Below are 27,597 nucleotides of genomic sequence, written 5' to 3'. Positions count from 1 at the left end.
ACAATATCTTGATAATCGTGATCTTTACGATAGAAGGAGATGGGAAATCTTGTGATAGAAGGGAAATTTTCGAAGCCGAGAGGGAAATTAGCGGGAGATTCAAGAAGCAAGCAGCGTGTTTGGATTGAGATCGCGGTTGTCATTTGAGCGCTCAGAGTCAGAACAGTCAGTGAGCAGTGAGCGTAGAGTTCAGTTCAGTAGAGCAGCTCTCTGCTGAGTTGAGCTCGCGAGAGGTGTGCTGTGCTTGTGAACAGAAAGCTCGAGTTTAAATTTAGATATTACAGCTACGCGTGACCACTTACTCTCTTTCTCGCTCCTCCACTCCAATACACTCTCACACACTTAGGAAATTTGAAAAAACTCACTTTTCATCGACAACAAAAATAATTGATAAAATCTAATATTCAATTTTCGCGATTTTTGAAAGAAATGTGCTGTACTGTATTTTTATTATACAATTTTCGCGGTTTTTTTAAAAGCTATGCTGTACTGTAATTTGAAGTGATGAAACTCGTTGTGACACTTGTTTGTGTATTTTTTTAGTGATTGAAGTGCTAGTGATATCATCTACCATGTGCGTGTCATCACTTCAGGACTGACATCATGTCTATGAAAGTAAGTTATTTCAAGCTTTTATTGTCATAATAATTTTGATGGATGATTGATTTATTCCCTTATTAAGTGATGATTTCTGATTATTGATTCCTCAAATCAGATATTTTATAGGTTATGGTTTTTCGATAAAATTGTATATAGTTTTATTCCATAGGTTGTAATTTTTTTCCATCAAATTGTATGGATGTAGGCTATCAAATTGAAAAAAAAATTATTATAATGAGAAGATCACCTGAGAAGATTTGTGGTTGAAGGAGAATACCTGTTTTCCCAATAATTTAGTGAAATTGACAGATGAAAATGTCAATATGGAGATATCCAAAGGAAAAAAAAGTTATATAACTTTCGGTGAAACTGATCGCAATTTTTTTCAGCAGCTTGTGAATTGCAAAAAGAGAAAAGTATCTGGTGAACAGGATTTACTCGGGGTAATATAAAACTGCAATATCATATCGAAACCATTCTCAGATATAATGTCGCTAGCTCTTGTTGAAATATCATGCAAAAAGAAATCTCATCTTGATAAACATATCTATTACAAAATTCCATGAGACGGATTTCACCTTCAACAGGTATTTACAATATTTTATGATATAAATATAATCCCCCCGACATTTTCCAAAATTTCCCCATCCATGTACATTTTTTCATGATTTACAATCATTAAGATAAAACAATGCAGAAATCGAAATGTATATTTTTCCAGATAGCGAATCAAAATTGATTGATTTTTTTCCAAGCAATAATTAACCACTTCTACTTTACCAAAATAATGCAAAAATGCTAGAAATATCTGAAAAATTCAATTTCTCACAAAAAATGACTGTTCAATGTTCTTCTGGAAAAAATTTGCAATAATGTTATTGAAATTTTCATTCTACAATTTTTTTTTTCAATTCACATGAACAATTCGATTAGTGAGAAGCTTGGAAAAATATAATGAGTTGAGAGCCAAGATGTCACAAAGTAGTCAATTTCGAATTAGTTGTGGTGAGATGATAAGGGGCAGGTTATGGCTTTAAGTGTTCAATTATTCTTTTTTTGTTTCAACTTTCAAGTGGAAATAATTGGACGGCAATTGAAATGAGTTGTTCAATATTTTCTACGCTGCTGACAAACGAAGATAACGTATTATGAAAATGTCTTCAAACTTAACATACTGAACATCTTCTTTCAAGAAATTCAATTGAGTTCCATGGAGCTGCAAGAGCTTCTGTTGGCAAATCTGACTGAAGAGATCTTTGAACATTCTCATCTTACTTGAATCAATAAAATGAGAACCAGAAATTTGATAGACATAAATAATATGCCTATCCGAATTCAATACTTAATTGAATTTGTATTTTTTTCAAATGTGCCTTCAAATAGGAATGTAGGTATTCAAATCGATTTATTCAATGTACTAAAGGATAGAATTAAAATGCTCAATGTATAATCCTGGAATTCATGAATACCTTGGAGCAGCACACAATTGAATGTAAACTCGAAAGTGAATTGGTGATCATAGAAAATTGGATGCAGTTGTACAAATAAGAATTGAGCCCTGATTAAGCCCGTATATGTGTACTAGTTTTCAAATGTTTATTGAAACTTATCGTTATAGGAGACTAATGTAGGGGTAAACTCACATTGAAATCAAGAAGGAAGATTTTCGTAATCATGAATTTAGCGCAATCAGCAACAAAAATTGTAGAAAGTATGGGTTGTTCATGTTCATTGGGCTATCAGTGATTATTATATTAGAAAATACAATATATTCTATTCATGCGCCGGATGTACTTCACGTTGTTTTCTCTAGTATTATTTTATAGAGAATTAGATCATTCATGCTCAATTTCTCAATGGATCTCATCAAAACTGAAAAAGTCTCAAAAAAGAATAAACTTCAATCAGCAACTAAATATACTCTTGAAAATGCAACAAAGTACAAAATGACAATCTCTCACAAGGTCCTTGCTAGTTCATATTTTAGTAAATTCTTAAAAGATTTTGAGCTCTAAAAGATTGGATAGGAACAACATTCCCACTGATCTGTTATCAATGATACACAGAACACTAAATATGGGAGAGCATCAAATATGAACTCTATCTTGTACGGGAGGGTATTCCAGGCAATAGTCCATAATTCGTATAGACATCATTCAGGGAGTGGTATAGAACACCTAGTTTTAAAAGCTCATAATGAAAATTTAAGATTAATGAGCCACGAAATGTGCAATGCTTTCAGAGACATAATAAGCCCAACCCAAAGCCTCGCAATACTATAAGTTTACTGTAAGTGAACTCACTATACACTCATAGTAAACTCCACTCAAAGTGTCAAGAGCATTGCACTCTGAGCTTTTAATGCTAGCAAGCTTTATTTGTATTCTAGAGAGAGCCGAGGAATCATGTAGGCCTGGTTGTTACCGGTGCCCAGTGAGTATAATAAAAACTGTGACCTAATGACGTGTAACAGTTAAACCTGTTACTGTTACCTGCTACTCGGCCTTCATCCAACTGCTATAAATTCGTACATGTCCGCAGTTTTTGAGTAGTATCAACGTTCCAATATGTATACGATACTGTTAACAGCCGGAATTATTCTAGGAAAAGATTAATTGGATTGGTATAATCCAATTGGTATAATAAAGCTACCCAGAAAGAAGCATTTAAGAATTTTTTGAAAGATAATAAACTCGTTAATGATATGCAGTTGGTTACACTTAATGCCAGTAAATAAACCTAAATTATTAGTAATCCAGGAGATATCAAAATAGATTAGTGGGCGATAATTTGAAAGTTTTAAGTAAGTTTGATCATAGCGTATGGCGTTCGTATTTGAATTGTTGATTCTGATCAAGAATTCTAACGTATTGAAGTATTGAAGAATAATACTTGCAAAACTATCCAATAACAATTCCTATCATTCAATAAAAATCACGATTCCCAACTAATTAAAGCTGGGTAGGCTCTCAATTCTATTATTCAAGTATTAGTAGTATTGCATGCCATTGATTACAGACAATAATTATTCAAACGCTATTTGAATGGTGTAAAACAGATCTTGCGTGTCGGCGAGAAGATCTCTGAACAAAGCTTTTATAGCCTAGCGTTTGTTTTAGCTTAATAAAACTATCCGAACAGATCTGATGCAATTGAATTCTAATAGCTATTCTCTTCCCACAGTATCGTCATGAAATCTCTTGCAAATCCACTTGCTATGGCACAATTAGTGTCAAATTTATTGAAATTTATCACCATTTGAATGATCCTTGATCTTCAAAAGTGAAAGTTGTTAGCTGTATTACTCAGCAGGGTAAATCCTGATAGCGTCAGGTGTATTGGAGCATTCTATTTCATTTGAAATTGCTTATTTAGGTTGTTGAAATAATCGGTGACGCTACCCAGATTCATGATTGTCAGGTTTTAGTGACCTGATGACATTTCCTGATATTCCTTGAAAACGACAAACTTTTAGGAATATCCTTCCATTTTTAATGATAGGATCTTCATTGGATTGGCCTACAATCTCTTGGTTTGATGTTCTTAGAAAATGAACTCTTTCAGTTGATTGCTATAATCATCGTAGGTCTATATTTTTGAATATATCTTATTCACTCGTTATACCTGACATTTCTATTCAGAAACGATAAATTTTATTGTGAAAGAGCTGCTTCTGGAAATATATTTTGGTAAATTGGCGAGTAGTATAGATATAGATTATAGGCTATCTTTGTTGAGAGGCGATTTCTCTAGGGGAAATAGTTTGTGGACATCAAAGCAGAAAATATAACTACTGATTACTATCTTTTACAAAGCTATCTTCATTCCTCATTTCCATCTAAATTCATTTTTATTTTTCATAGGTAAATTGAACTCTTTGGAACAATGAATATTATTGTCATCCTTGATCCATGATAGCTCTTCGTTAGCTCCTCCAGATATATTTGCTTTCATTTCTCTTTTTTCTTTATTTGTCTTCAACACTTCGTCTACTCTATACAAATTATACATTATCAATATATTTATTGTTCTTTCGATTTTTTCATTTGTGAGTAATAAAACGCGAAGAATATAAATAAAAATAGTAGGATAGTAACAAATACATAAAATCAATTGGTCAATAAATTCATACATTAAACTTCATTCAATTTTCCTAATAATTTCAAACTATAGAAGAAAAGAAACAAAACCAATTATCTCCTATCATTTGAATGTCATTGTAAAGCTAGAAGCTTCCATGATTTTCCCTTTATTGCCATAATTTTGCGAATATTCTACGAACAATTTGCCAGTATTTTGTGTAGCTCGAGGAATTACCACAAGCTATTTGCCAGTGGAATTACTGTATTTCCTCCTACTGATGATTATGAATTACGGTTGACTCTGATGGAGCTTTTTCCAGTCATTTAAGTACCAGGTTTTTCTGCTCTAAAACTGTGAGAGAGAATTGACTTTGCTTTAATGAGAGTAACAAAAGTTCAATATATTTACGTTTCGAAAATTCCGTGGATCACTGTTGAAAATTTCTTTCAAAATACTGCAGACTGAATGACGAGATTTTATCAGTACAAGAGCAAAATAGTAACTTAGAGAAAAAATAGTGCTAGCTCTATGTAGCATGTAGTATATTTTCTCCATGATTGTATTTACTATTAGTTCGGATTTCAAAAATAAAACCAATTATCTGCTACACTCTGATCCCATCCGAGATTTCAAGTTTGACTTCCACATTATTGATATACAGTTGAATTCTAATATACCGTATTATACATAGAAGTTGAGTTCCGATTCTTAAAACGTTGTAATCTCATCAATTCTACTTACAATAGTATTCCTCATTCACACCATAGTTCACTGGGTGGTCGAACTGTCAGACAACTCTGAAACCCCAATCGTGATGCCATGAACCCGACGAATGCTTTGAATTGAAACACATCAATTATTGTCGTGAATTATTACAGAATCGTTAGTAGCTAGAGCCCCTGCACAAAGAGAAGTGCTTCTAAAAATAAATCTCAGTTACCGGCACATCGTAAAATATAGCATCAACCTGCCTGCCACACACTCTTCTACCCTGATTTAAAGCTTCCTACATTATTTCCTGACTGATGAACTTTACTTTCATCCTATCCTGGAAATAAGAATGGATGCTTTCTTCCTCCTTCAAACAGCTTGTGGGCTTTAAGGCTAATTCGACCTAGTTTCATTCACCATCTATCCTTTTTCTTCCTACAAACTCACCATATTCTTCTTCTTCTTCTTCTTCTTCTTCTTCTTCTTCTTCTTCTTCTTCTTCTTCTTCTTCTTCTTCTTCTTCTTCTTCTTCTTCTTCTTCTTCTTCTTGCGTGTTCGAGAAACTTGGTCGCGTGCTATTCTTGATGAAGAAGGGGAATAAAGGTGTGGGGTGGGGAGGAAAGTTGTTAATGCTTCGCGATCGTTTTTCACTCGAGTTTCGAAAGGTTGTTGAAGTCGCACTTTATATATCCTCCTATGCAGATTACATGGACACTCAAGACTTCCTGCGGATATTGTTTATTACGTTACGAAAACTTCTTGAAATGTGTTTTCTAGCCTGTTTTGGACAATTATATGGCTTCAGAAGACAAATGTCTCAATAAACTTGCGTACAAAGTATCTGAAAGCAGAAACTCTCTCGTTTTCACAATCAGTCATCCCGGTTGGTTGTCCAGCGGAATCAGTGGAATAACTGATTTTATATAACATTCATTCACCGACCACCAACAAATCACTTAATATGTTTCTTTCCACCTCCGTCTATGTAAATGCATTGAAAATTAAAAATGTCATTCATGCAACTTCCCCATATTGCCTTGCAGTTTTTCAATGTCGTTTCGTGAAATGAATCCAATAAGGTTTCATGTTGTGTCGCTAATTGCAATGGAGGTTCGAGGGACTATTGACGGTTGACTCTATAAATTATTGAACATTGCTGTGTACGAGTACTTACCGTGAGGTATTGAAACAATAACCTATAACCATAACCTATAACCATAATCTATAAACATAAGTGTGAAGTATGAAAGTGTTCCAAACACTCATGTTACATACTAGCTAGGAACACCATGAACTATTTCCAATTGATTTTTCAGCTTTGCCATCTATTCTTGTCATAGTGCCATATTAGAAACTCTAATGCACAAAACTCTATACTTCTCTATGACAAATATGTTCGGTTTCAATTGGAAATATTTCTGCCGTGAATAGAGTCAAAATGAGAAATGGATTCTGAATAATATGCTACATTCATCACATGTGTGTTGAACATGTAACTAGAACAATAAGTATGCTGTCAACCTTGAGTGTCATATTTCAATAAAGCAAGTACAATACCTCCAACTTCAACCTGTATTGAATCATCTTGTTAATTTATTTCAACAAATAGGAAGATGTCCTTGATATTATGATGAGGATACAAGGCTGTGTGGTGAATGACATCTTTATATCAAAAGACACCAGAAAGGAATTTAATTAGCAACTGTTTAACATCATAGCTGAATAAAGTATCTACAAATATCTTTTAAGATAGCTGACACGTCGAAATATAAGCATTGTTAAATAAGAGTGAAAATCTCGTGACTACTCAGTTGTTTGTTCTAAAATCTGGACTCAGAGAGTAGGAGACATACCGTACCTTAATAAATTTCGCAAACTGTGAAAATCAATGTAAACGATGCTGATTATGTTATGAGGTCATACTCTCATATTATTCGAGATTCAGGGTTGAATGTTAGAAGAATTTAATATCAACCAATCAACATTCATTTGTTTCGCAAATATATTCCATTTTTGATAATCAACAATTTATCTAGAAAATTGTTGTTGTTTTAATTGGAATTTGTAATCAATTTTAATTCATTCAATACTTGAAGAAACAATCCACTTCGACTTCGATTTTTATAATGGAATATTATAATGTGAAAAAATAGGTGATGATCGAAACGAACAAACCTATTTTTATTCTCATTATTTTTGGTGAAGTATTTCCTGATTTTTCGAGTCAACTTCAAATTGTTGAGTGAATTTTCGACTTGGTGATTTTTTTATAAGTTTATTTGCCAGACATCAAAAATAGTAATTTCTGGTTGGCGTTAAATCTTAGATACGTATCTCCTCCAACAACTAACAGTGACAGCTTACGGATATTTCTTCTCAAAACCCATTTTAATCCTTTATTATTCGAGTGATATTCATGAGTTTTATAATTGTATATTATAATGTGAGGATAGATAATGTTCGAAATGAATATCATGAAAGAATTGCAGTAATGAAACTCCAAAATTGAAGAGACCCAAGAACCCGAAAAAAATATTATCTGTTGCTGGAATATTTACTCTGATACTAAATTTGTATTTGCATGAATCTATTAATATCTAATTAGGTTTTCTGTTTCTGAAACATTCACAGTAAGAGCGCACGCGTAAGCGAAAAATTATAACACTTTTGATTGAGAACAATAGAAACAAAGTGATTGTATGAATGAACTGGAAAGAATGTTAGAAATGTGCCAGAATTTGATAGAGGTTAGCAGGTTGAAAGGCTAACTATACCTTTGTAATGTAAAATGTGATTGGCATACTCTGTTATTTACTTAATCCATGCGTTCTGTTAGCCGCACACTAAACGGTATGAGTGAAACCTTAGAACGGAATTCAACTATGTAACAGTTAGTCAGTAGAGCATATCTGCAGTAAAAGTAGTAATTCCACTTGAGTGTAAATACATTTAACAATCTCAACTCAATTAAAGGTCTTCACAAACTTAAACTTTTACGATAGTAGTAATTAGTTGGATTAATATTGTTAGCTTGAATTTCAATATCAATAACCTCTTTAACTAATAATGCTTCTTCCGCTTCCTCACTTGCTTAGGAATTGCTGTTACACTTGCAACTTACCATTTTGATCCATTTTCAGTGAACGTATTCACCACAATAGCCTATTCATAGCTCATCTAAGTACTTGATTTTGAGAGGGGGTTTCAGGTTGTTTTTTAATTGATTCACATCAGATATATATGAGGATTTTTTCCAAGTATATTTGTGATATAATTATATTTAGATTATCATTGTATTAGACTATATATTGATATAACAAATGTCTATCATTCGTGAGAATGTTTCATCATAGGCATCATGCAATACATTCCCACTTCCAGTCAAAATCAAATAAGATCAGATTAATTTATTGATAGTTTGATTGTTATCAAGATGGCGATTCAATTCGAGTACCTCTGTGTCATTCGACGAATATGAGTACACTTTTTGAATGATGATGATTCGTAAGAAGTCTACACTTATCAGGAAGGTAACTCGTCCTTGTATCATCTGAAAAAGGGTGAGAGAGAAAGATTACTTTCATGAGAGGAGAATATAGAAATGTTGTTAAGAGTTAAAATAAGGATGTTCTAAAAATGTCATACAATATACTACCATCTTATTTGGTTTGGATGGTCATTATCTACAGGAGATTTAATCATTTCTTCTTCTCTAAGAAAACACGAATGGAGTACAATATTTGGTTAAACTCTTCATATAAATGCAGAAACAAATTAAAAATGAATGAGCAGTTTTTGTATGAGGTTTGGGATTCTTAAATGAAGTCAACATATTCTTCATAAGAGTGAATAATATTAGTTTAATACATCTTGATGTATCACGTATTTTCTAGAAAGAAACTCCTTCAGACGTACGATTGCACTGGGCTGCCGTGAACGGAGATGTGGCTCTCATCAGAAGACTGCTTGACAGCGGGAAGGTTCATGTCGACTGTCGAGATAAGGTAATACAACTCTATTTTTGAAAACAACAAATTACGGCTTTTAATCGGCCTTATATTATAGAAAGGGTACGCGACTAGGTGCCTCCCCGACTACTTGTCCCCTTTTAAACCCGGTTTTTAGTGGACAAGTAGACGTGAGCCATACCCGTCTAGTTGTATCCTTTCTGAGGAGGTGACAACTAGTCGGGGGGACACCCTGTCGTGAGAGTGCGAGGTGTCAAGTTGTCGTTTACGGTCGGGACTAGTTGACACCTCCGGTCCAGTAGGTGTCAAGTAGTCGGGGGGACAACTTGACGGCAATGGCATATTGTTACGAGGGTACAAGTAGTCGCCTAGGGCCAAAATTACCAGGTGTCAAGTAGTCGGGGGGACAAGTAGACGGCTACCCTATAGAAATATAAGTATAGAGGAATAGCAAAAAGTTACCTTATTTTTTCTCTCCCATTTTTTCTATCATTTTGATGATTATTGTATGAATCAATGAATCCATATGCCTATTACTTGGAAACTTCGATATTGTTGAGTCCTCTCCAGGTACATTTTTTTCAAAGTGATTTTGAACCCAACCATCATTATAACTCTACTCTCATCTTACTTCCATTCAATTTTAACCAGTATAATTATATTTGAGGCCACTATAGGAATACAAATTTTTAATTTTGTCCTGAAATTTATTTTTATGATTTTTCCAAATCTTGATACCGATAGCTCTGAACTTCACAATATTCAAATCGTTTAATATTCTCAGTCGAAATTATCATTTCCATCATTAGTTGGTAGAGGAGATCTGTTCCAACTCCATTCACGCCACATCTTGATTATATTCTCATGCCTTATCTTGTCAAGCTGAGTGTGATCTTATATAAAGTGCCTGCTCTGCTCTGTTCTTCTCTCCTCTTTTCTCCTCTTCTCAAGACTTCATAATAAACTCTGTTGCCTTAAAACTCATCAATCATCACAAAAATCTGATGAACGATTCATACAAGAGAAAGATTTCTTTCTACTATTTCCTCCTCTCAAATAATATTATCTCCGTTGATTTCTTGTTACAAAATTTCTAGTAGAATTTCTAATAGATTTTATTGCCGAAAAATCAATATGATGCAATACTTATTACTGATGGAAGATTTATACAAGAGAAGTACCTATGAAAAGATTTCTTGCATACTGTTTCTTCATCTCAAATAATATTTTTATCTCTGTTGATTTCTTGTTTTAAAAGAATCTCAAATCAAGTTTATTGATGCAATTCATCATCACTTTAGCAGTGATTATATAAATATCAAAGATAACTTTTTACTCTTACAATGGTTTTGAATATAGGCCTACTTGAGCATTGTGAAGTTTGAAAGTTCAATGTTTTTTTACAAATACATTTATCAATCATACAAAGCGTCAGAAGCACGAAACGTTGTGTCTTCTGCGTTTCTTATCATTTCAAATTATCCTCATTTCTTTTCCATATTATCATTGACAAAAATATCGAAACTGATACAGTACCGTATCAAAAACTCTTCACCCACGTTCTACGACCAGAATGTTCGCAAAACTTTATCAAATGCCAACAATCCTTTCATCATTTTGATCCGATTATTTAAGCAAAGGTTAGAAAAGGTGGCCCTGGACACAGTGCTCTGTGCTCTCTCTCACGAAGAATCATCCTGACAGATAAAGGTCAATTGCTGAAAGGTTACCTGCGCTAAAAGCATTCATGATGCGCCAGTGTGTTTATTATGTCAGTTATTGCACTTCTCAAGCTACACCTGAAGTGTTCAACTCATTCCTTATTCTCTTTTAGTTTAATAAGGGAGCTCAAAAATGTTATGAAAATTGAAAAAAGTGCTGCTCAAATCATGTAACAATAATTCAATGTGAATATGCATTCTGATGATAATGGCGAGTGATATAGTATTACTACATTTACACTCGACCTTCTATCAAAAACTTGAAATAATCATTTCGAGTATCATAATTGTTCCATGTGAGCAATAAATTTCAGTCTCTATAAACTGTTATAAATCATTTCTTTAATCTATTCATCATTTCTCAGAGCAATACATGAACTTAACAGTAGTATTTTTATTCATATGTCAAGCTGTAGTAGAAATGGCAAGTGAAATTATTATGAACGGTATTACATCACTTCATGCCTTTCATTTCATGATAAAATATTAACCTAGGCCTGTACTGATTGATATACATAATTAGTCCACAACATAATTTTACAATCGGTTTGTTAATGTATCACCTGTCATTCCAGGTTATCCATTCTAAATTCAACAATCCACTTTTTTGACCCATATTCTCTTCTCTTCATGTATTACAATTCAAAATTTCGAATGTATTTTGATTTTGGTGAAATTTGTTTGACGTGTGTAATAGTGTACGAGTTTACAGCCTGAGCAATACAACGGTTTCGACAACATTGAATATTATAACTGACATTCTATGTTTTTGCTTCGTGGTCATTTGGTTTGTGACTCAACAATACTGCTCCAAAACGAAGTGCGCGCATTATCAGACAACCTGAGTTCTCAACAAAACAGAATACTAGAAATTCTCAGCCAGATATCAGTGACCAGAAGTTACCACTAATAATAAGAGATGCCTTTCTTTTCTGCTCTGATCGGCGGCCTCCCGGATTCCGCTATCTCTTCCTGCCTTGGACCACATTCTGATTCGGAACTATTGTCGTCGTCTCAAAAACTACTCAGCTAGAAAAAACGTATCCGGAAAGTTGATCTGCGCATGCGCTGTTTCTAAATCAAAGGATTGGAAGTGGACGAGAGAATCCCTGTCATTATCTGCGCTGAGTTAAACACAGGCTTACCTGTTTACTTCCGAGAAAATGTGTCTCGAGACGACAATCAACAGAATCTCAGATCTTACACGCACCTCGGAAGAAAATGCATGACCCGTTCTGCCACATTCTTTACTCTCATTATTTCTACCTCATTTTCTCATTTTCCCATTCGTCACGTACTCTCACATTTCTCTTCATCTTTGTATTATTAGTATATATCTTTCTATTTGTCTTGCAATCACCGATCGAACTCAATCGACAGAATCACTCATTATGAGATCTATCTTCAAAAATAGACATTATCTGAATTTTCAATCCAATCTACGTTTTATGAGGCTCAATTTATACTGAGCTACTTTCAAATCAAACACTCTCTACCACTGTCAATGAGTCACTACACGTAATACGAGTATGTGGGATCCACCTACATGTAAGATGGAAAATTATACTTTAAAGCAATTTTCTCAATACAGTTGGCCAAATAGAGGATCAATGGAGGGACGCTGAAGATTATGAACGACCTATCAGCAACTTATTGAATATAAGTGTAGTAGAGAACACTATTGTAGTAGAGAACCTTGGAGTTTGCTCCATACTCATCATTCAACTTGCATATTGATTCAGAGCTAATCAACAAATGGGCTTCATCCTTAGAACCTGTTCGCCGTTTAGTGATGTGACCCCCTTGATTTTGATTTATAAGTCACTGGTGAGAAGTCTGATTGAGTATGCATCCGAGATATGGAATCCATACCATGTGGATAGAATAAGTACTCTGGAACTATTACAGAATATATTTTTACGATTCATGTACTTCAAAAAATTCAATCAGTTTTGTCCATTTGACTTCCCAAGAAGTTTAATCCATGTGACATCCTTGAAAGTAAGGCGTGATGTTAGAGCGCTTATTTTTCCTCTTTGGAATCTTAAATAATGAAATTGATTCACCATATTTACTCTCCAAAATGAATAATGTATATTTCACCAGTGACTCGGCGCTCCGAGTTTTCTTTCTCGGTTCCTCGATCCAGAACACTTAGAAATTACAACTCCCCTCTTAATAGAATGCAAAGAACTTATAACAGTTTGTCTGGGCGCCTAGATGTCTTCTGGTTTTCTCGCGCTAAATTCCAGTAGGCTAAGCGTTATATGATAATCTTGTGTAAGCATGATCTGATCAAATAAATAGTTGGTGTTTCAGTGTGGATGTGCATATGGTTTGGGACGTCGTTCAGTTATAAATGTTATTTATTCTATTGAAAAAATTTTTGTTCATTATTTGTTATTATATTATTTAATTTTTTTAAGTTTTGAATTCTCAATTTGTTTTATTTTTACTTTTTTCATAAGTATTTGAAATCTTTGTATTTTTCATTTCGAATTAGGTGGTATTTTTGTTGTTTTTATTAGTTATTATTGAATAAGTTCATATGATTTTTATCATTATTTTTCTTTTTCCATTTGTATCTGTACAATTTTTATTGTCAAGGAGACATATTTAGGGAAACCCGTTGTCTCAATTGTGAATAATAAATAAATATTTCAGTCAAATGTAGAGGTTGTTTTGAGAATGAATTTTTCAGTGCTCATGGCTTCATGCTCATCAGAAGATTTAACAAGATTCAAGTGAGATTTCAAGTATTGGCATTTATCTTAGAGTTTAAAAGTTTTTTCAGAAAAATCAGCAGTGTAGAACTAAATAAATTACACTATACAGACACAATGTGTCAACTGGTTTTATTGTTTCAATCACAGTACCTACTTATCTAGAACAATGAATTTTCTTGAAATGTGGATAACATGAATGTATTCAAGTCTACTGAGCATTTGCTAACATGAAAGTTTTTCCATGCTCCCTTTGACAGACTGTCCTTGGTAAGATAATGATTCGCGTCTGAAACAATTGAATTATAGCGGTCTACCAATTGAACCAATATTGAGCCGTGATGTTTAATAGTCTGTTGACTATGCCGAATAGTTAGCTGAATCACTGTCACTGTCACTGCCCCACTGTCACTGCCTCACTGTCACTGTCACTGCCTCACTACGGTGAGTGTTCAAGCATGAATTCATTCTATAAAATGTGTAGAAATAGATCATGACAGAATACTAATTTAAACTCAATGCTGGTAATTTTCACTGTGAAATACAAGTAGTTAACTTATAATGAGACTTGAAATATCAAGTCAATCATGAATAGTGGAACACCTCCAAAAATAACTCTAAATGCAATATTCTTATTATCTTCTTCCTCATTGGAAGTAGGAGTGATATCTAAGATCACATATCAAGTTCAAATCCAGCCCTACTATTTACAGCAATCCATTAGCCCTCACGGTCCGATACATAACATTTTTAAAGAGATTCTACATCTGTAAAAATCTATTTGACCTAAATCTGTACTAAACTCATTCCAGTTGGCTTACTACATTCACGTAATACATTCATTCACTTAGAATAAGAGTGAAGAGATCAATTTATGACGAAAGTTCAATTATTGATTCGGTGTATAATTCCTCTATGTTTGTATGCTAGTGGAACTTTTCTTTCATACTTAATTCATTGGACTTCAAAATCTCAAGTCCCCAATGTAGTGTATAACTTTCTATCCTGTTTAATAAATAATTATCATTAAAATCATTATAAATGTATTTCTAAGTCTAGCATCCACTTTTCAAAATCCATTCTCGAATTTCTAAACCGGCAATCCTACTTGGTTTTTTGTCGATAAATCATTGGGAACTCTGATGTAAATGAGGTAAATCCTTGACTTTTTGGCTTGATGCTTTGCCAAACTCGCCAGAATTGACAAAAGCGACCTGTCAAATAAAACACGCTTTGCCTCTATATTAAGAATGCTTCATTTTAAGGCAAATTCAGTATTGTTAGACTTCCGTGCCCAAAAACTCTTTTCTTTCTCTATCTATCACGTCTTACTCCCAAATTTTCACTCACTCTGTCTAGTCTGTACTCACTCCGTCTGCACTCTTAATTTTCTTTCTCACTCTTTCATAACAAAAACACACTCTCATACTCTTATACTCCAACTCTCTTGCACTATTTCTCTCCCTCATACAGTATACACTCTCACTCTTTCGCTGAAATTTAGTCATGTCTCTCGATTTTTCTCTTTCTCAAAATGTCTCTGTTGTGAGATGAAAAGCGAGAGTGAGACGCATATACAAAAGAAGTGAAACAGTAAGAAGCGGCCGGCTGATAGGCATTCTAATTTCGACTTCCGTCTCACGGCTGTCCACGTCCACGTCGAGGTCCACTTACCCACTCCAGTTCCATGTCCGTTTGGCACGCACACCCTCCGGTAAACACTTGCACGTGCCAAGCTAGCCATTTCTCTAGTCTCTACTATAATAATAAAACATGTTACCCATTTCTCATAAACACGGTAGAATTCAAGATAAAATGATAAACAAGAATGTTAAACAACTGAAATGAAAATAATATACAATTTATGTTTTATTATAATTACCCAATAATAGAATACTTTTTTGTGGAAAAAATCAACACTCTCGTTTTAGATAGTGGCGACATGTTCCGCGCTGGTATAGCACATTTTCAAGCCCAGAGACACTCGTATTACAGAGTACCTAGACTACATAGGAAATTCGAGTTTCTGAAAGAAGAACATGCTGAATTTAATACAGTGTCAACTTCTCTAGAGGACATCGTACATTTACTTTCTGATAAGAGGGAAAATAATCAAATTATTTCAAAACAAAATAAGTAAATAGAAAATGAGATTGAACTAACTAATATGAGTGATAATTATTGACAAAATAAAGAATTCCTCCAAATTTGTTTCAACTGATTTTCACTACAAATACTGACCTGAATTTATTCGCGGAAAGTGGAAAAATTGACCAATTTGAAAAGTTCTAAAATGCAACATTATGAGAACATCGTTAACTCAGTTTTGGAAGTAATATTTCAGTATTTTATGTTTGTTGTTGTGTTGTTGTTCCTTTGGCGAATACAAGATTTTTATATACTTCAGTAGAGAGTTATTTGTTGGTAGGTTTATAGGAGAGACGTGAAACGAAGGTGATCCACGTATCGAGATCTACACAGATTGCAATATAACTACAATGGAGATATTTCAGTTAATGGAATGTCTGTCTATTTTTTATTTAACGTCATTATTACTATTACTGTTTTCTTTTCATAAGCTATTACCTATTAGATTGAATGAAGCTTACTATTGCTTGTGAAATTGTGTGGGGTGGAGATGGCAGGTTAACACTCATTGCTGGCGATTACCATCAGTAATGAAAAATAATTTGTTTATTCATGATAACCTATAGTAATAATTGTGATAATTCTATTCCATCAATATTGATAAGCACCAAAACCCAACTATAGAACTATATGATTGTCTCATAGAGATGTGTACTCTATCAATTTAGCCTTATTATAGCCCCGTCCTTTATCTTACTACTTATTTCAAGATCTATGACAGGGTCTGGATCCGGAACCAGCTGAACAGTTTACCCCCCTCTATATACTATTAGGCCTATAGCTCTTCCTTCCTTCAATATGAATTCAATACAATCCGTCAATCATCCTCCTAGGTTTTAAATAAAAGCAGCTAATTAATCAATCAATCAATCAATAGAATCATATACCCAATTAAATTATTTTCCAATATACAACTAATATATTTATCATATGTCAACGTAATAAATAATAGTCTCCTCTTCTACTCATGCGTCTTCAAGGAAGGTCATAACAGAGCGTTGGAAAACTCTAAACTCTAAATGGAGATCATAATGGTTTGACTCCTATGTATCTTGCTTCGAAAATAACGCAGTTCTGAGTTTGTTAGCAATTGGGTTACTTTTTCTGCTTCCAAGTATTCCACCTACACAGTGACACGTTAAAATAAAGCTCATGCATTATTCATATGATATGAATAAGAAATAATGACAAAATTATTGACTGCATTCTTATTAACCGTATAATCCATCTATAACTAATTATACAGTCAACCTAACCAGACTACAAATATAGGAGAATCTATATTCATTCGAGGGGATACTGCTGCGGTGAAATTCAAATTAAGAGCAATTTCCTCAACAATGAGTCCGAAAGTCAGCTTCAATAGTAGACTGCTCTCCAGCTATAACGAGGAAGCTTTCCAATTGAGAACATGTTTCTCAAATAACATTTCAATTACAGTACTTCAAAACCAGGACAAGGAGGCTGGACGATGATGATGATGATGACTCTTGTTGGAGAAAAGATCGTTCCAAAGAAACCAGAACAAGCACAGAGACGCATAAATCTCGTCCGAATAATCTATTTAGACTTTACAATGTATTTGCTTTTGTGTATTGTGTTGAATATTGTATCTACTCAGCCTCCTTTTAAATTCGCGTTTTCAAGTCTTATTATACTAATAAACCAGGTCAGGTACTGAGATTGATGCTGCTGCTCCTCCTCATCAATAATTATAACAAAAATTACTGGTTATGCAAATCACTGAGAATAACAAGTTCTCATTAGAGAAAATATTAAATAGAGTAAAGTTGTTGTGCCACTTTTACTGGACCAGATACATCTTCTTTTTCTACAACCTTAGTCTGATTTGTCTGATAGGTTGTTGTTCAACCTTAACATCATGAATATGAGATCAGGTTGTTTTGATTAGAGCGGACACTTGTGGACAGTCTATTGATTTCGATCTCTCATGTATGAATTTAGTTCCCGAAGATAAATTATGCAAACTAATAATCCTGTATAGTTCTCGAAATTCTTCAAAAATATCAGCTGAAAAGTTAGTGAACAGATCACGAGGTGTCCAATCGAAATGAGTAAATATAAGCTTCATTGTTCCTTTTCAATTATCATAAATAATAATTATGATGTCTACCCTGACATGTCATTCCAGGATCCAATATTGAAGATATTCCTGATTATTCACTTTGAAAGACTCATGAATCTTATGAATCCTTCATAAAGAAAACTTCCAAAAGCATGTTTTCATCATATTGCCAGAATTTTAGTTTGTAACTGCTTTTTCATAGTATATCCATTATCAATTCAATTAGATAGGAATTTTCGTATTCTTCCCTAAGAAAATATTACGTACTTTTCCCGACGGTATTAATTTTTGGTGTGTTGATTGTTTCAGGAAGGAACAACCCCTCTCGTTTTATCAGCAGCCAATGGCCACTTTGACTGCGTCTTGGAATTATTGGAGCAGGGTGCTGACCCCACTTGTCAGCGTGTGGTCAGTACAGCAAATATCACATTTTTTTGAAGAAAATATCCATATAGACTATCATTCATCGAAATAAATACAATGGAGATTATATAGGATGAAACCGTACTCCCATTCCAGTGCTTAAGATCCTTTCAGAAATTGGATAATGCAGGGACTTATATTTATCGATTGTAGCCTAAATACGGTATGTAACTAGAATGAAATAAGAATATTATGAATTTGACATAATATAGTATATTAATGAAAAAATATGATTTTATGAAAAGTGTGATATATCTTCTTCTTCTACTAGTGCCTATTCGTTCCGAATATTGGGCGTTCAGCCTGACTATGGATATCTTATTTACAGCCATCCTGAAAAGCTCTGTTGTAGTCTTGGAGAACCAAGTACGCAGGTCCTTCAGCTATGATATTCTCTTTCTTCCTGGTTCACTTCTGCCATAGATATTTCCATGCAGAACGGATTTCACCAGGCCGTTTTTTCTTCATTCGGCATGATATGACCGAAATAATTATGCAAGCTTCCCGCTCATGATGATATTCATCACTTCCAAGTCCTTATTCATTCGCTCCAATCAAGCTTTGTTGGTCACTCTGTCCATCCATGAAATTCTCAACACTTTCCTATACAACCACATCTCAAAATCCTCGAGTCTCTTTTCAGTTGATTTGGTCAATGTTCATGACTCCATCTCATAGAAGAGTATTAATAATATGTAGCAGTGGTTGAGTTTGGCTGTGACTCTTGAACAGTTTTGCCATCTGATTGAATGTAGCCCTCGCTTTTTCTATTCTGCATTTTACCTCCTGAGAATGATCCCATTTCTCATTGATCAAGGTTCCCAGATAAGTGAACTCTTGCACTCTCTCTATCGGTTTGGTGTTAAGCATCAAGTCACATCCTCCTACTGCGTCCTTATTTATCACAATGAGCTTAGTTTTGCTCACATTGATTTCCAAGTCATATTGTTCACTGACGCTTTTTATCTTGTTCACAAGCTCCTGCAGGCTGTTCATACTGTCAGAGAAAATTACAGTATCATCTGCATATTGAATGTAGTTCTAGCGTTTTTCATTCAACATGACTCCAATACAGGTTATGGATTATTTGAAGATCTTTCTCATCCATTCCTGTGCTCCTCAAAATCTCCATCATTTTCACATGCTGAATCCCATCAAATGGCTTCTTGTAATATGCAAAAACATCACAGTTAATGTATCTACAGCGCTGCAACAACACCTATAGACAAAACAAGGCATCTCTAACTCTTGTACCTACTCCCTTCATGAAGCCATGAAACTGTGTGTCTGTGATTCTTTCTTCACAAAGCTTGTAGATTCTCTGATGAATAATTTCAAGGAACGTCAACATGTGACTCACGAAGCTGATGGTTCTATAGTCACCACCTTTCTTGGCTCCCTGTTTCTTTGGTAATATAAATTCGGAGATCAGCCATTCATTTGGGGTGCTTACAGAATTGTATATTCGATTGGATTTATTAGTCAAGAATTTGATTGATCCATCTAGAAGGTTAAAACATTCTGAATGCACCCATCTGGTCCCGGAGTCTTTCTTTCTCTCATGGCGCCAATAGCAGCCTTGACTCCATCCACTAGGACCAGACATATCCTTTTCTTGCATTGCAGGTGGCTCTCCTCTTTCATCAAAGAATAGCTGTCCTACATACTTCTTCCAAACCTCCCTAATATCCTCTCTATCAACTACCAGATCTCCTGCATAACCCACAAGTTTCCCAACAGTTTTCCTTTTCAGTCTTCCTGTCATTTTACTCACTCTTCTATGATGTACGTTGACCTCATCAAATTTATTCTGGAAGAACTCTATCTTTAAGCATTTCTCCTCCAACTCTTTCACCTTTGCCTCTCTTATTCATCTTTGAATGGCCCTCTTTAAGCTCTTGTAAGTTGATGGATTGTTCTTTTGTCTCCTCCTTTCCTCCATGAGTGTTGAAATCTCATCAGTCATTCATGATTTGTGTTTCCTCCCATCGTCCTTGAGATATTCATCCTTGATCTTCCTTGTTACCTCGGCAAACGCCCCAACCTGATCCCGCGTATTGACTACTTCCTCCTCAATCTGCCTGCACCTATTTTTTTTATTTATTTATTCGTGGACAGAATCACAAATCATAAAAATATGATTAAGAAGGAACAAAAGCAATAAGGAAGGAACAATATGATTAAGGAACCTATAATTGACGTCATTCTTCTAGGTCTTTCCTAAGCCTCCCGAAGTCATATAGTGTATATCTCTCCCTTTGTATAGCATTGAGCTTTATCCTACCTATATCCTCCTATAAGTGGGTTGTGATCCAACAGTAAATCCACACCAGGATACGTTTTCACACTTGTTGAAGCTATATCTTTGGTTTACAAAGATATAATCTATCTGATTACGGATAATATGATTTTCTTCATCATTTCATTTAATTGTGTAAATAAGGCTCTTTATAAATCTATGTGAGCCTTTGTATGTAAAGAAAATTAATGAATAAATAAATCTCTAGGAGATGTCCAGGTATAGAGTCGTAACTTGTAGTCAACTCGTAAGTCTGGTAACTTGTAGAAAGTGTTCATTATTACCAGATTATGCTCAGATGCAAATAAGCTCAAGAGTTTCACCTCTCGTGTTCCTGGCACCAAAACCATGAGGACCAATATGATTCCCTTCTCTACATTTGCCTACCCTGACATTGAAGTCACCTATCAGGATAAGTGATTCCTGTTTAGGGAGCTTTTTAAAAGATCCTTGATCTGAGAGTAGAACTCTTCGACCTCCTCCTTACTGTGATCACAGGTAGGTGCACCTGGATTATATTTGTATTTACCAGTTAGGTACTCAACTGCAGAAGCAGGACTCTCTCATCCACAGGGACAAAGTTGTTGACATGATTAGCAACATTTTTATTGGCAATTATTCCGATGCCATTCTGATATCTTTCATTAGTTGTTCCAGAATAGTAGACTCTGTAGTCTCCTATATTACAGTAACTGGAGTTGGGCCATCTCATTTCATTTACTCCCATGATTTCTATACCTAGTAGTCTTTCCATTTTCAAAAAAAAATGTTTCCTGCTTGGGCCATGGTTTTAACTTTCCATGTACATATTCTCCTAATCTATTTCATCTTCAGTTTATAATAACTCATTTATCTGTTCCCATTTGCTCCCCCTGGAGATCCGAATGGAGAGCTTAAAACTCCGAACTAATTCAATAAGAACATAGTCATACTGACATACTAGGAAAGTCACCAGGTGACCTTTAATGACTAGTGTTTCCGTTATCATGTCATCCTTAAACCGTTGACTGTCTTATGACAGTTCATCCGCTTATAGGGTCAGTTTCCCAACTCTGGGGAAAAAGAGTTCCCAGGATCCTCCGCCATCCGCCCTATGTGATATATACAGCATGATTATGTTATGTAGTAGACCTGTGAGAATGGGAAAATTTCCTCTGAGAGTGAAAATTGTAACAAGTTTTGAGGTAATGACCTACTTGGGTGGCACAGGTTAAGCATGATAAATCATGACTAGAACGCATTTTCCAGCGATTTCTGTCTGGTGTGATGAAGAATGCAAAAGTATTAGACTACACCTTTACACCTTATATGATAAATAATGCACATTTTTTGAACAAAAAATGATTAGAATTGGTGTCTGAAACATAGCACTTGGAAATGGGAGCAAATCCTCATCTTAAAGATTCCAAATTTTCACTTGGATTATGTGAATCTCAATTTCAAGATATCTAGATACAATATTTGAAAATCTATAATCCTACTACTGCAAGTTGTCATACAATGATAATAAGGATGCCCTTGCACTAAATCGAAAATTTATGCTGATCATAGATTGGCTAGATAAACTTAAGTTGATCACGTTCAAGATTCCAAGGTAAGAAACCACTACTACATTCAGAATTTGAATAGCTAGATCAAAATCAAATGAGATCACTCACTGGCCTTTGGAATTAAAATAATGTGTTGGAATGTGAAAGAATTTGGTATTTGAATAGTCCATTAATTGAGTCATTTTTTTATAGATACCATTAAGTTTGTCACAAAAACCAAATTTCTAAAAAAATATTTTTACGTATTGGTACTGAATGCTTTTTTTGTGTTAGACAGGAACAACAGCGCTGTTCTTCGCTGCTCAATCTGGTTACACAGATGTGGCTGACTTACTACTAAAGAATGGAGCAAAAGTCGATACTGCAAGTGTGGTGAGATATTTATAGAATTATTCCAATGAGTGCTAATATAATACTACTTCTAGTTGAATTCTTTCTAGATGAATCTATTTTCTATGTAGGTACGTAATTTTCTTGAAACAATAAATATAAATGACGTGTTAAGAACAATGGAAAATGAAACTAGTTCCATGGCACACTATACTGATATATATCTGCAAATTAAAAATTGCGAGAAAATTCTATGATAATAATAATAATATCGAGTGAACTGACTGGCTTAGGTCTGGTGTTAGAGTTTTCAGGTCGCAACTGATCAATTTCAGGGCCTCTAAGGACTGTTTTTTAGGCAGCCGGTACTGACGACTTAACGTATCCATCCGAAACACGGAAGAGGCCTAAGATAAATCTTGCCGGGGCCGGGATTTGAACCCATATTAATCCTATGATAATAATTAATTATTGATTTTTGTAGAGGAATGATGGATAATTCAATAATTACTAATTCAGTCGATACTTCAAAAATATTAATATTGAAAAATGTCATCAGGAATTTCATTTTTTAGATGTGTGATATTCTAGTTTCTTGAATATATTATGGATTAAAACCACTTGAACTCATTAGCATGTTCGATTATAATTAATTATTTACTTTTTAAATCATTTAAAATAACACAAACTTCCAGGAAAGTACCACAGGCTCAAGCCCAAAACGGTTTCAATAATTATTACTGTAGTGAATCCATGATGATATTTAAAGAGCATTTTATTCGGAATATCATTAAAAGAATAGCAATGATTTGAATTCTGGATGCAATTTCCTATTCAGATATATCATAACAATTTTTTTATAGGACGGAGGGACTCCATTATTTGTATCATGCCAATATGGACATCTGGACACAGTGACTCTACTTTTGGACCATGGTGCCAAGGTCAATTCCCTCATGAAAGTGAGTTACTTCCTGTTTTATTACAAGGAATAGATGATATACATAATCAGCTTTCATATAATATATGGAATATATAAAATTCATTATATCTAATGAGTGACAGTATGATGTAGTTTGTATGTTGTGATCTGATGTCACAAACTGGTTGGAAAATAATTAAAATATCTACTCAGGTAGGCTAATCATAATATGAAATTATTAATTCAACTATAAAAATCATGAGACAATTCTATATATTCTTCAATTTAACTTTTATTGAACGTTCTTTGTTTTTTTCATTCTTCGTTTTGGGTTACCAAGGGTACTTTCATATAGTTCATAGTTCATAGTTCATAGTATATAGTTCATAGTATTAAAAAAAACTTACTCAATTTCCAATACAATTCTGGAGTTTCTGTATAATATGGTATTCATGTAAATTAATGAGAGATTTAATTTATTCAGATACTCACGAATATATCATATAATAATATAACGCATATCCAAATTAAATGCTGGAGTGGATGACAGCGTTTAGGTAATTTTGATTTTTGGTCAAAAATTAAAATAATTGTGTTCGTATAATTGTGATATTTTGACCAACTCAATTACTTAAGGAAATTACTATTTCGAAGAAATTGTTGTGAAGTGTAGTTCTATAAACTATTTGGTGAGTCTGTCTTAGGTTTAGTAATCAATATCTTAACAATCCATCATCTCCTTTCATCTTTTCAATACTTGAGTCAACTGTATTATTTATGTTGTAGGCTACTTGCTACGAAGTCTTCCAACCCTATATCGAATATAAAACTGCTAAGATGGCGAGATAAAAACCTAATAAAAATAGAGATAATATTAATTATCTCATTGTTTAGCTTGTTTATTGAACTTCGTGACAATCAATGACTTAGCAAAATCCAAATTCTCCACTCTGTGATACAGAGCAAGATAATAGCACAGAATCTCATCTCTGAAGGCTGATAGAGTAGAACAACAGAATTGATTCACGAGAATTATAATTGTAAATTCACTGACTTAGTTCTATTATTCATGCCACACTCCAACAGCGTGTTATTGAATAAATCATTGAGTAAGGTTTTGGATGTGATAACTAGAAAGTTACAGATCTACACACCATCTTTCTAATTGCAGAGTAAATGAATGGAAAAATCAAATTATCTCCAATTGAAATGACTTCAAATAAACTGAAATTAAATAAACATTTTTTGCTATCAAAGTTTCGCCTTTTGTTCCTTCTCAAAATAAAGGTATTACAGTATTTCAATAGTTTCAGAATTCTCCAATAATATTTCCAGCAAGGTAGAAAAAATAATTGGTGAGTGGGAGAGTACCATAAACTTCCTGTGTATTTGAATAGGGTTGTTTCAGGCTACACTTATTATTATAGTATATAGTAGTAGGATTGTTGGAGAATTTTACACTTGGTTGTTATTTTTTTTCCTCATATCAACTTGTACCGTATAATAGGTTACACCTCATAAAAATTATTCTTCTTCGCCAATTTTTAGGGTTTTTTCTCATATATATTTGAATACTGTATGATTGTTTTATTATATATATATTCTTTATAACGTTGATAGTAGACTTCGAATAGCATAAAGTCAAGTAGCAGTGGTATGTCCAGAGTCCAGATCACTTAGCGGTAAGCTTGGTATTCATTTATTTATGTATTTATTCATTTATTCAATCATTCAAGATAACACACAACTTCTAGGAAAGTACCACAGTTTTAAGTCCAAAATGATAGACTCAGGTAGGCTTCTTTCATTTTTAATAAATCCAACTATCTCTAGAATATTCTAGATATTTATAGAATTGACAATCATGTACAAGAATATCAGCAAATAGAATATTTGCATCGCATCATGAGTAAATCAATCTGATCTGAAATCTAATGTTCAGTCTCTTTTTACATCTGTTCCTCAACTACGAACTGGCAAAAAATTATACATTATTATATGCCTATTCATAATGTTGCAGGATGGTGCAAGTCCACTGTTTATAGCTAGCCAGAATGGCTACTGCAACGTGGCTGAGCTGTTGGTGTCACGTGGCGCCGAAATCGACCAGCGGAGGCTAGATGGAGCCACTCCATTGTGGATCGCCTCCCAAATGAATCATCCATCCATCGTCCGATTCCTGTTAAAATTTGGAGCCAATGTCAATACTGTCAGAAGGGTAAATATTCAGCATCCATGTTGAGCCGGAGTGTACGTTCAATCTCAATGAATGAATAAATAAATGAATTTGTTTTTCATTAAAATTCATTAATATTGCAAAAAGAAAATATATCAGCTTGAATTCTTTAGAAACAACAAAACAATACAATACTGCAAATAATTGACTTCCTGTGTTTTTTAAAGGGTATCTAACAAATTTATCTAAACTGGAAATATTAACACAATAAAATATTTAACAATATTCATAAAATTTGAGGCTATTCAACCGCACTTACATTCCATTTGTTTTTTTATAGATAGCCTACCTATTGAAGAAGCTATTAGTAATAAAGAACGAGATGTTCATCCGTTAAAACTCAAAAATCTATCAATTTGATGGGAATAGTAATAGCATAGATAAAGGATAAGCATAATATTTCTTGTCTCTGGTAATAGTAAGTCTCTTTCTTATTCCATAGATAACATATTGCATTTGTTCGGATTTTCAACTGATTGTTGGTTGTTTCAGAATGGCGAATCAGCACTTCACGCAGCCGTCCTGTTTGGCCACGCTCGAATCGTGAGACTGCTCCTACTGGCCGGAGCACCAGCCAATCTCCGCAACCAAGAGGGCGCCACGCCTCTAGATCTAGCCATACACTCCAAAAATAAACCAATACTCGAACTGCTGTGCCATCATATAGATCTATGAGACTAGCTACACATTGTGATCTTGTAATCTGATTAGACATTCACACACTCCACTATACCGAGACTTATTCGACTTTCAACTAGAAAATACTTTAATATTATTATTAAGATGGATGATTTATTAGTAAGTTAATTGCAATCAACCAACTGCTGGATTATTATTACCGTATTGGATAAAAATCATTTAAAATATCCAATAAAAGCTGTATAAAAAAAGATTTGCTGCTGCTGCTGCTGCCTCTGCAGAAATAATGCAGTAATAAAGTTATCATTATTATTTGTTTTTAAATGTTGTTAAAGATCCAATCTTCCCTTTACTAGTAAATTAATTAACTAGTATATACGTACTAGTACTATATGTTTACTATATATGTACTAGTACTGGTATATATATCATTGTGACACACAATATTGTAAATCCTGAGTGGAAAATCAAGATGAAATGCCCCGTGAGCAAATCGACTAGTTTTCTACTCATTCATTTATATCAAATTGGTTTCTTAGAAATCAATTGATAAAGTCAAATAAGTCTCAGAGTGGAGAGCTCTTGATATTCCATTCACAAGAATGACTGAGTCTTATTAATTCTATTTAGTTCCAGTGATATTACAACATGAGTAGGTTCTATACATCAGAAATCTCTCTGGTGTTATAGTTCATGGATGATGTCTTGAATATTAAGTTCTCTCGAACATGCGATGGTTTGATAAGGTGCTTACAGACTTGAGCACCACCACCACGAACACGCGCATTCCGCTTCACATCAGTTGATGTTGAGGTTATTATATCTATATTTGTACAGGAACAGTAAGATACAGATATAATAAGCATAGCATCAGCTGATGATAAGCGGAATGCGCGTGCTCGTGGCGCATAAGTCAGTACGCACTTTTAAATATTGGTTTCCAGATGACTCAATTTTTTCAACGCAATAATAAATTATTATAGCGTACCGTACCTCTTACTAAAGAATACCAATCAGTATTTCTAAATACAATAAGTATGAGTATATTTTCTTGTTCAGGAATACTTCTTGTATTTGCAAAGTACTCTTTTCAATATACATGTTTATTTCTCACAACATGTTTCGAATTTAAAGCCACTTTCATGTGGAATAAATATT

General features: G+C 34.0%; 1 protein-coding gene across 1 annotated transcript; it reads left to right on the top strand.

Moving 5' to 3' along the window:
• Positions 1 to 26,528, top strand: LOC111047254 (ankyrin repeat domain-containing protein 29). The gene is made up of 8 exons (XM_039436653.1): positions 1 to 615; positions 9,288 to 9,398; positions 18,350 to 18,448; positions 22,586 to 22,684; positions 23,506 to 23,604; positions 25,585 to 25,801; positions 26,081 to 26,132; positions 26,187 to 26,528. Exons 1-8 carry the CDS (start codon positions 604 to 606, stop codon positions 26,473 to 26,475), a joined length of 978 nt encoding a protein of 325 aa, XP_039292587.1. The 5' UTR covers positions 1 to 603; the 3' UTR covers positions 26,476 to 26,528.
• The last annotated feature ends 1,069 nt before the right edge of the window (positions 26,529 to 27,597 follow it).

The sequence above is a fragment of the Nilaparvata lugens genome, chromosome 10 (genome assembly GCF_014356525.2).
Source record: "Nilaparvata lugens isolate BPH chromosome 10, ASM1435652v1, whole genome shotgun sequence".
NCBI classification, from domain to species: Eukaryota; Metazoa; Arthropoda; class Insecta; order Hemiptera; family Delphacidae; genus Nilaparvata; species Nilaparvata lugens.
This window is presented reverse-complemented; position numbering and strand designations above follow the sequence as displayed.